Raw genomic sequence first — 11,083 nt, forward strand, 5'->3', positions numbered from 1 at the left:
GCCCAGATCTTAGCTGGCACACAGATATGATTTGAACATATTACGCTGGTGCTTGCCAAATTACAGTGGCTGCCCATTATCTCCTGCATTCATTTTAAAGACGCATCTGTCACTTTTAAATAGCTTTGCCCTAATTATTCCTCAACTACTGACTAAAGGCGATTTGCCTTTTTGTTTCTTTTTACACTCTTTTATTTTAGACAATAGCTTTTTCTTTCCTTTTGTATTTAATTTGAGCAATGAAGCACAATTCTAAAAACATCATGGGTCTCACACTTTTACACATTTTATTCAACATTTAATTCCCATTAAATGAATATCAGTTCCTTACATGCTCTGGGTTTTCAAAAGTCCATCCAACATGATATAGTATATCTGTTATATCAGTGACAACTTAAAAAATATGAAAAGCACAAATAGCTCAGCACTTTATAGTCCACCGCAAAAAACAGTGACAGTATACAGACAAAAATAGAGAATATTATTCTGCTCCCATCTCAAACAGATCACTGTAAAGTGTTCATTTATATAGAGACACTTAGGTGTTTGTAGACTGCAGTATATTTCCATGTTTGAGTTACTGACATAGCCACACAGTTGACAAATATATAGACACACACGCACACGCATAGACACGCAGTGATCAGCTGGCTTTCTCAGTGGGAGGGAGTCACTGTAAATGACAGCTGGTCACAGAGGACACACACCTGAGGTCTCCTTCGAGACTGATGTTTAAAAGGCACACACCGACGCACACCAACACGTTCACGCGACATCTTTCGATCTTCACAACATTTACACGGATATTGTACAGACGTACGGGGCGGCACGGACGGAAACACGCACACACGCACGCACACCGACGCTGAGCACAGACTCCATAAAGGACCAAAACGAGGCACGACGGGACTTGGCAGAGCAACATGGAATGTTTCGATCATTTATCCTCGACAGCGACGCTCCCCAGCAGGTTATTCGTCAGAGTCCTCCTGAAACAGGCCAAAAACAATAGAGGTCTGGATTTATCATCTGGGATGCAGATGACCTCCTGCGGCGCGATCGTTGTCACCTTGAAAGATGCATGTCTGTGCAGCTTAATGACATTACATCACAGAAACTGTGCAAAGTAACGGAGATAATGTTACACCACCCATTAAATGGTTTATTTATGAACTCTGGTGGCTGTCTGGAGCTGCTCACAGTCTGTCTTTGCCTTAAGCAGGATGTAACCTTTAAGCAAGTTGCCAGCAAATGCCAAATAATATATGAACCTTTCATTTGTTTAACAGAAATGTTGATGTAATTTAAAGATTATTGTCTTGGGTATGCCAAAGACACAGCGAGTTATCGTGTCCCTGAGCTAACTATCCATTTGCTAAATATGTGTTAAAATGAATGAATAGTTTTATACCGTAATACTTCTAATAAAACTTAGGTGAGGTTACACCTGCAAGACTTTATCCAGTCAAGTGTGATTTGCAGCTAACACGGTCGGTGGGGGCAGGTGGGCCTTACCTCTGTGACATCAGCAGGGTCGGTATCAACTGGTGACTCTGCCACATCCTGTACCGCTGAGGCATCGTCACTCTGGAGAAAGACCAAAGAGAAACATTGTATTTTTATTTGTGCTCGATCTTTAAAATGCGACTGTATTTTAAACTAGAAAACAGCAAGAAAAGTGAAAGAATAAAAAACATGGTTACGCAGGTGAAATATCCTGAGCTGTAGATGTGCTACTAACTGCATCCAACTGTCATTTCAAAGAAATGAAATTTCTTCCCTGGTTTTAGAGACCGGCACTCAGAACGGTGGTCACTTTGAGCAAACATGCACAGCATGGGATTATTGCTGGGGAAAAGAAAAGCTCTTTGTGTAGACTCACAGACTACACTACACATCCATAACCACTGCATGACGTCATGGGGTTACTTTTGTCCCGTGTGTGGTTCAGAATAAGTCTACAGGTGAGAAGCCAAAGGTGAGTCCTGCTCAATGGAAGCTCCAAACTGACACCTGATGCTTGTGTGACGCACAACAAAGCCAAGGTTTTTTCAGCCCTGCCCGATCACAATGTTCACATATACACACAGGCCCCAGGATGACATGTGACATAGAAAAGGTGTAGCTACTGAGGTTGTCCATTTTTTTTAACTCTGTTGCTTGTAGTGTGAACAAGCAACAGAGTTAACAAGCCAAACCGAAGCCTAAAGACCCGACCTTCACTTTTAAATGTACTGATATTCCCATTTCCAGTTATTCAAATTGTTAGACACAGGAAAACCTTGGAATAAGGATATGATAATGGGCGCGATTGCACTATTTTTGCTTGGAGCCATTTTTAAGATCTGACACAATTTAATTACATCAAATTATATTTCTTTGACACCTTTGTCCAAAACAAATTACAGTCATTACGTTCATTGTAACTACACCGGCTGCATCGCTGTGTCCTCCGCATTTGTCACCCACATATGCTGTGGGACTACAGTACCTCTGAGTGATCCCTTGAGCCTGCTTTTGTGTCTGCAGAAGGAATATTACATGACTGAAAGTTTGGCAAAAGTAATTTAAAAGGACGTGTGAGGACATTTCTGTACAGTTTTCTACAGTCATCTATCTGAATATTTCAAATAAAAAAAATATTTGGGGTGGACTGACAGCATCAGCCCCTACGTGTTCTGCGTCTCACAAAATCAACAGGTTCCTGTTGATTTTGTTAATGAGTCACAAAATCCACTATGGAGGAGGTCAGGATGAAGTGGTGGGTCAGCAAAACATTTATCTTCTTCCAGCAATTAACATTGAGTTTTTAAAGCTGCTGTGCCTGTGACACAGACTCAATTTAACCATGAAAATGAAGCTCCTGTAATTGTGGTTATTCTCATTTAAAATCTTCAGACGACCAATGAGTTGATCTGAAGTGGCGGCCTTCTAATTCATCTGTGTGTGACTGAGCTAAAAACTTTGAAAAGTATAAAACAAAAAGACTGAACGTAAACAGCGTGCACAGTTCACTGTGCTGCAGCTTTGTTCGCGGATGCATTCATTCATGCTCATTTCACAACTTTCATTACGAGCGGCGGTCACTGTGATGGCTAAAAGCGGGACAAGGACGAGGCGTGAAACGCTAATGAAGACTGGGCGAGGGGTGGGTGATGCCTCCTATTTTTCCTTGATTGCGCTGTGCCATTGAACTGACCTTCCTTAATGGGGAGTGGTCACAGTGCACTGAGATGAAAGGCTGATGTGAGGTGCTCCAGTTACTGCACCCTATCCTCCTGCTGTTGCATTTAACACCACCCATCAAGCCTCCATCTGTTCCCCTTATGGAGCCGGAGACATTCACTGTAACAGTGAATTCTACCTTGTGTGTTTGCTGCGATCAGACTCAACTTTGGGCAAAAGTTTTACACAGAAATTTGCTTCATATATCTCAGTGAAGCAATATTGTGCGAATCTACTAAAGTGATAGCTCTCTAGGGACCACGTTGTGTTGTTTCAGAGCCATTTTCAAGCAAAAACTGCTTTACGTGAAACGGCAGCTTTTATCACACGCGGCTGAAAAGATTTCATCAATAAGATGTGTTTATTGAGACCATTTTCCCCTCTGCCCTACGCCACGTTTTCTACTACGCTGCCCACCCTCGCCTCATTTTCTTCTCCCACTATCCTCATCACTTTTCTCTTGTCATGATATGACTCACCAGCAGATGATGAATTGGCGGAACAACCAGATGAGGAGATTAATCAAAACTCAGCATCCCACCATCCTCTGTTTGTGGATCTGTGTGTGTCTGTGTGTATGTATCAGCTAAAGGAGGGAATCGCTCAACCTGGCATCAATTTTTAAATAAAATCAATATTAATGAAGTTTAATGGCTGAGCCGGCTGGAAATGACGCTTAAATGAGGACAATCTGATGCTCTCTTCTTTCTAGTTTCTCACTGGGAAAAGTGTGTGTGTGTGTGTGTGTGTGTGTGTGGGTAGGTAGGTAGATAGATAGATAGATAGATAGATAGATAGATAGATAGATAGATAGATAGATAGATAGATACTTTATTAATCTCACAATAAAGTAAAAATAAGGGTGGCAAAAATGTACATGTGCACTATAAATCTAAAGTCAATTTCAAGAAGGTATAACAGAAGTACAGAAGTCTACATGTGGAATGTTATGCCTGACAGGTGAGTTCACCTGACACTGAAAAAGAAAAGTTATTGTACAGACACACTGGAAGCATGGTTGGTTGAATGTGTGTGTGTGTGTGTAGTTACAGTGTGCAGAAATGTCTATGTATGATTCTTCCTTTAGACTGAATATTTATCTCGCTGCTTCAATAAACAACTTCTGTGAAAGATGAAAGGTGTTGCCGGCCAATTCTGTCTTTTCATAAAAAAATCAGATGCTCTAGGTTTTTTTTTTTTTTTTGCCAGCAACAAAAGATGAAAGCATTAAAAAAAAGCTGCAGAAAAACCCTTTCTACCCTTTTAGTTGTCGCCACCGGCAGGAGAAATCGCTCAATGATTTCTTTGGTATCTTATCTTTCCACTGGGTACTTATTTGCTAATCACGGCCAATTAAGGCTGATTTAAAGAAATGTGTGCATGTGTGTGCATGCTGTTGTTAAATTGCTGTTATGGATTCTCCCGTGTTTCATAACTAATTAAGGGAAGAGAGAGCATCACAACAAACGTTCGACAAAGTCTCTGCGTTGCCCTGGGAAATATTTGGCTGGCTTGTTATTTCCTGCTGCTCGCAGCAGCGTTATGAGAGAGGAGGATAATTATTGCAGGCAAATTTAACGCTGCCGTCAGAAAAGCACAATTTAACACCTTATTAATCCAGATATATAACAGTGTAAGTTCAGGAGAGTGTAACTGCTGTGTGTTGACAACAAAAGTGGTGACAGCTTTTTTTCTTTCCTTTTCTGCTGCTTATGCTGAAGTTTGTCTTTTCGAGTGCTAAAGAGTTGCAACGTTAATGTGAGCTGATGTGAAGCAGAAGTGCAAAAGTGAAGATCTAAAGTTGCAATTAAAGGTGACTGACACGTTTAATTTTGCTGTTTCTGTTCAGGGATTCTCGCAAAAACACATTAAGATCTAACAGCGTTGACAAATGTTAAGTATTTACTTTTTTTTTTAGGAATAACTTGTGAAAGTAATTAAAAAGAGCCATTAGCTTCACTTTTCTGACCATGTTTACTTTATTTTCGGTGTGCTGCTGTATTATCTTTGTCCCATCAATGTATATGAAGAACCTAGACACACTAATGCTGACGCTTAAAAGTGAAATCAATTCGGAAGTGACTTAAACCTTTTTCACGGCCAGCAGGGGGCGACTTGTCTGGTTGCATAAAGAAGTCTGACTGTCTAGAAGCCTATGGGAAAATGCATTGACCTCAGCTAACACTATCCTAATCAGATAATTGTCTCAAACCTTATTTTCAAGTCATTTTTAATTTGCCATGGTGTTTATTTTCAAAGTATGGGTCAATTTAAAGTAAAATATGAAGTAAAATAAGGGCATGATTTATGTTCTCAGTCAAGCCTTCCTCTTTCCTGTGGCATCAGATAAAAAAATACAACAAACTACATGCTACAGTAATGTATCATGGGTTAATAGTTAACTTTTTCTATGCAGGTGTAAGATTGCGACATTAACACAACCATAAGATTTTGTTCCAAAGCGCTTTTAGTGAAATCAAAAGGCTACTTGTAATTTCAGAAAAAATTTGTCTTAACTGGTGGTTTAGGCACTACCCATACAAAAGTTGCTCTCAAAATCTCAGTCTTAAGGCAAAGAGAGAGATGTATAAAAAGACGGTGGCAAAATACACAATCACAGAACCCACTGAAAGGGCAGAAGAAGAGTCATACTTTATATTTGACTTGTGTCTCAGCAGTAAATGGTTTGCTACGGTAAACTGCCTTCGCCTTTTCCTCCTACTGTGACAAACGAAGGCCAGACTGACTGATGAAAAACACAGGAAAACTAACAATATGTAACACCTTCCATTTCAGAGAAGAAATATGAGAATTGATGACAAATGACTCAAGGTCAGGAGGCCATTTGGCACAGTAATGGGTTATGGCTTGCGGCCACAGCATGAAATGGAGGGATGTGCTGGGCTCCAAATGACATTTCCTGCGGTGTGTTTTAACTGCGTGCATATAGGGTATATTGATTTGGCCGTGGGGAAGCGTAAGCATCCATAATGTTCGGTCATGCATGCTAAAATTAAAATTCTAAGACACATGGATGTGTTATGACTGGAAATTGCAAAATTATCAAAAATTTCTTGGTGAGGAAAAGAAAAGTCTGGAAAACTCCAGAGTCCCTTGGAATTTGTCTTATCACTTATCATCTTGTAATTGTAATGTCTAAAACTCAAACCCTGAAGACCTAAAAGTAATAAGTAGTACAACACAAAATTTAATGTCATTCATCCGTCCATCCATTCTCTTCCACTTATTCGATTCAGGGTCGTGGGTGGAGCCTATCCCAGCTTCCATAGGGCGAGGTACATCAATTTATTTAGCCACGCTATCATACATGCTAATGTTTGTGGTCTTCGTCATAGCATGAAACAAGGAGGTTGTATCCTTAATTTGTATAGTTCCATCTGTCAGATGATGGTTTAAAATTGGTGTAACTGTGTAATCACGGTCTGTGTTTGTGCTACCTATTAGCTTTGGGTATTCAATGCTGGAGTTATATATACCAACTGTATTGAGAAGATTGCATCCTCTTCAGAGACTGCAATATCTAAAACTTTGTAAACCACACCGTTTTATATACATATATATACCTGAGCTATGCACCAGATCCAACCCCAAAGATCAAACCAGTGATCTTTAGCTCTTTAGGCAAATTTGTAACCCACACTGCAGACTCTATATACGTGTCTTACATATCGTAATATCAGTTCTTATACTGATATAGAAAAACAGTCTTCTTTCTTACCTGTTTGGCTGGGTCCTTCTTGACCAGTCCGGTGGCAGCGGCGATGGTGCCCGCGCCCTCCACGGTTTTCTGGGCCACGGCAGTAACTCCAGTAACCACTGCTCCACCCACTTGAGAAACTCCAGACACTGTTTTACCTGCAACTGTAGGGAAAGGAGGAGAATAGAGGATGTATCTCTATAGAGCCACAACAATATGCACGCACACACACACACATATGTGTGTGTGTGTGCGTGTGTGTGTATATATGAACAAGATCCAGAAAGGCCACTGCCTTCTCTGGGTGTGACCTTGTTTGATAGCACATCTAACTTGCACATCTGGACGATATCTTTTTTGAAATAGTCTTGCTTATTTCTGCAAGATAATCCCAGAACACACTGTCACACTAGTAAAAAAAAACAAAACAAACAAAAACAAATTCTTGATGGAAAGAATGGGAACACTTTTTACTTCCAAAACTACAGCAATTACATTTGTTTAGTGGCAACAGTATGTCCCAGTCAACTGTTGCCAATGATAATTTTCTTTGGTGTAAATAAACGTACTTGCTTTGCCTGCGGTGTTATTTAAAACAGGATCATCACCTGACATATCATTTGGTTGACAGGCCAACTTTGGGAGCTGGCTGCAGGCTTTCTCATTCAAAAGCTTTCTCTGTGACGTATCCAGTCTTCAACAGCGTTCCTGTATGCATCTTGCAGAGTGTTTTTAGTGAGATCTCTTTGTGAAATTAAGATTGAAAATGTCATTAACAATTGACATGTGGGCCGCCAAGCACCAAACCTTCTGCTGTCTGTTTGATGTCTTGCTTAAGTATTCCCTACAGCAACACTGGAAAAACCCAATGTTGGCCCACAATTTAAACATGAGGAATTTGTAATGCTAATTTGTGACTTTGCAAAACAGTTAAGAACTGTTCAGATTGCCGTGTAGTCAACTCTGAGGTGATGTTTGCTTTGTCTTGATTGGCAGTGAGCCAAAATGTGGCTTACAGGGATGCAGCAGTGCTACATGGGATAATTAGTCAAGTCGTGGGTACTCATAGGACATTAGATTGGTCTGTGCGGACCACCTGAAAGCAGATTATCAGATCATCTAATGTGCATCGCTTAGTCCCACTGGAAGCAAAGATCCCTTGTCCACCTTCACAATAAATGAGACATCACGCTGTTGTGTTTTCCTCTCATAATCCCACCTGCCTACAAAAGCACAGCCATTTCCCTGAATGCCTACAGCAGACGGCCTCCTTCTGCTTCTCTGTATTTCATGTATGAGAAATGGCAAGGCATAGCCTGTGGGGGATTAGGCGGTTTGTGTTGAGTTAAACAGTGAAATATAACCCCAACCTACAGAGTTACAGTACAGCTCTCTTACTGACCACCTGTGGATTTGGATAGATTACATTTTCTAACAGCTTGAGCCAAACCAAAAGTCAGACTGAATTCAGAAAACGGGTAAAGTCATGCAGAGAGGCAGTGAAATAATGTATGCTGTTACCTGTTGTGACTCCGTCCTTTGTTTTAGTACCTGTAACAACATACAGGTGGAGGTCAATTAGAAATATAACCCACAAGTCCCCTGTTGAATTCAGTAATCAGCCTATAATAGAAGTAATTATACTAATATTAGTGAATTAGTAGCATTGGAAAGGTCCCGTCGATTTTTTTCTGGCAACACTGTCACCAATGAAATTAAAATCCAGAACTCACCGACATACATAACCCCGTCTTTCGTCATCTCAGCCGCTCCGGTCACTCCCTGCTTGGTTTTCTCGGCCGCTGCCACGACCCCGTCCTTGGCTTTAGAGAAACCCTTCATTAACGCGTCCATGGCTGCTCGATTGGCTCCCGATGTATTTATTTATTTATTTTACGCACACACAGCTGTGAGGGTGCTGAAAACAGGAACAGTGAGAAAGCACACTGGGATGAAATGAAACGCCCGATATTAAAAAGAAAGAAACACACACACGATGCCACCGCCCTTCTTCTTTTCCCTCCGACAGGTTTGCCAAGCCAATATCGCCGGCTGAAATATTTGTGCAAATGTGGGGTTCAGCCCATACAGGCAGCTGTGCTCTGAGGCTGCTGGAAATCCCACCTGTAGGAACTGCTGGTCACAGCCTTTGTTAAGCATCCATGAATGGATGAATGGATTTTACTATAAATTGAAATAACCGGAATAGAGAACGGATCTATTGTGTTGGAGTGTGTGATAAAAATGCATAAATAACTAAATAACTGTGTAGATGTTAGCAGTATCAAACGGACGATTTTAACACATTTTAAGATAAGGGCGATGGATACACGAGCTGTGGGTTCACGCACCTGTTTGCTTCAACTTCCTCTGAGGAGAGAGAGAAGGTGCTGAATCTTCCGGGATGACAGTGAAGCTTCACCCAAAGAGCAGGAGAAGAGGGGTGTAAAATAAAAGGACGGGTTATTGTCTCCAAACTTCAACTTGTCTAAAGACAACGGCTAAAACAGACCGACGAAGGGACGACGACAGACAGACGGGTTCGACGGGCGCCTCCTGCAGACGAAGGAGAAGGAGCGATTAAACCCCGCGATGCTTACGAGAGACCAGAGACGCTCCACTGCCTGTCTGTAACACGCTCACTCACTCACTCACTCACTCACACACACACACACACACACACACACACACACACACACACACACAAAGATTACGTAGCGCTTTCTGCACGTAGGTTGCCCACAGCGTGTAGGTGCAGCAGGCTCTTTAAAAATCTCCAGTCGGCTCAATACATCTGTGGCCAAACTACCAATTAGTGGCAGTGCAATTATGCAAGAGAACACTGGTGGGCTTTTCACTGTGAGCACCATGTTAACTGCAGCTGCACAGCTGGTCCGTCATCAACTGTTTGCATTGGAGGCCTAAATCGCCCCCCCCCCCCCCCCTCCCCAATTTTTACTTTATTTTAAAAAATGTTTTTCGCTTTTGTTTAAGTAAAAATTATAGAATCAAATAGCCTATGATTTGTAAATAATAGGTGTGGGTATTTGCAGGAAGTTAGGGTTGGCCCACTTTGTGAATGCTGCTGTAAGTGCCTTTAAAATCCATTATCCGTTTAAAAACTCACACTTCTAACTTATGACGCGATTATTTGATCCTTTGTGAGGAGACATTAATATTTACTTGGTGCCTCATTGGAAAGAGAGTTCGGTTTAATGGATGAAAAAGGTGTAACATATAACTTCATAATTACCATAAAATAAATGAAAAGGAAAAGAAGGTCTGCACATCAGCAGTAATTGTCCTTTGTTCTAACTGATTATAACTGATCTAGAAAGCACTGCTAAGATTTGAAACCTTTAGTCCTCAACAAAAGGTGCATTATTATTATTTTGTAAGTGCTACCATTAGGGTTTCCATGTCTGCCATTAACAAAAACACAACAAAAAACCCTCCAAAACCAAGCAGTAACACTTCAAATGTGACTTCGTGAGAACTTCATGTTTTTTTGTTATACAAGTACTCTTTATGTTCCTCTTTAAAAATAAAGCTCCAATGAATCAAAAGTTAATAGGTTAATTGTAAGATGTTGATGAATGGATATGCCGCTTGGATTGTTAACAATCACACGACATGACTGTGCTGTTAGAATTAGACCTGGAAGTCTTTGTTTTCATTATATCATGTATAGCAAAAGTGCAGACGAGCTACAACTTCCAGCACAAAAAAAACAAACATTCAGTCATTTACACAGCAAATACATGTACATACATATATACATATATCTAAATAGTCTATTCTTTATTCTTCTCATTAAACCCTTCCTGAGGTGAAATAGAAGGTATGGACAAATAAGGCAGGAGTTCATTCACACTCCAGAAGGGAAACAAATACAAGAAATAAATGGATGTATCAGCAAATGAGCCGTGCTGAAATGCAGATGCACAATTGTGATTCACAGTGAAATCTTCAGAATTATACAACGTGAGTTGGATGTTCGTCTTGTAACCGGAAGGTTGTCGGTTCGAGCCCCGGCTCGGACAGTCTCGGTTGTTGTGTCCTTGGGCAAGACACTTCGCCTACCGCCTACTGGTGTTGGCCAGAGGGGCCGATGGTGCGATATGGCAGCCTCGCCTCTGT

At 41.0% G+C, this 11,083-nt stretch overlaps 1 protein-coding gene across 1 annotated transcript; it reads right to left on the bottom strand.

Moving 5' to 3' along the window:
- Window positions 1-264: 264 nt before the first annotated feature.
- LOC309710686 (uncharacterized protein) lies at window positions 265-9,818 on the bottom strand. The gene is made up of 6 exons (XM_082540378.1): window positions 9,295-9,818; window positions 8,677-8,861; window positions 8,465-8,494; window positions 6,965-7,107; window positions 1,516-1,587; window positions 265-989 (listed from the first exon to the last, which is right to left on the bottom strand). The coding sequence occupies exons 2-6, from the start codon at window positions 8,795-8,797 to the stop codon at window positions 972-974; spliced, it is 384 nt and encodes a 127-aa protein (XP_082396504.1). The 5' UTR covers window positions 8,798-8,861; window positions 9,295-9,818; the 3' UTR covers window positions 265-971.
- Between the last annotated feature and the right edge of the window lie 1,265 nt (window positions 9,819-11,083).

Source organism: Aulonocara stuartgranti, assembly GCF_965226115.1.
Source record: "Aulonocara stuartgranti genome assembly, chromosome: 7".
Taxonomy (NCBI): domain Eukaryota; kingdom Metazoa; phylum Chordata; class Actinopteri; order Cichliformes; family Cichlidae; genus Aulonocara; species Aulonocara stuartgranti.

Coding starts and splice junctions, on each gene's coding strand:
- LOC309710686 (XM_082540378.1), bottom strand. CDS start 8,797: ATGGACGCGTTAATGAAGGGTTTCTCTAAAGCCAAGGACGGGGTCGTG. Junction 8,495..8,676: donor AGACGGGGTTATGTATGTCG/GTGAGTTCTGGA, acceptor ATGTTGTTACAG/GTACTAAAACAAAGGACGGA. Junction 1,588..6,964: donor AGAAGGACCCAGCCAAACAG/GTAAGAAAGAAG, acceptor GTCTTTCTCCAG/AGTGACGATGCCTCAGCGGT.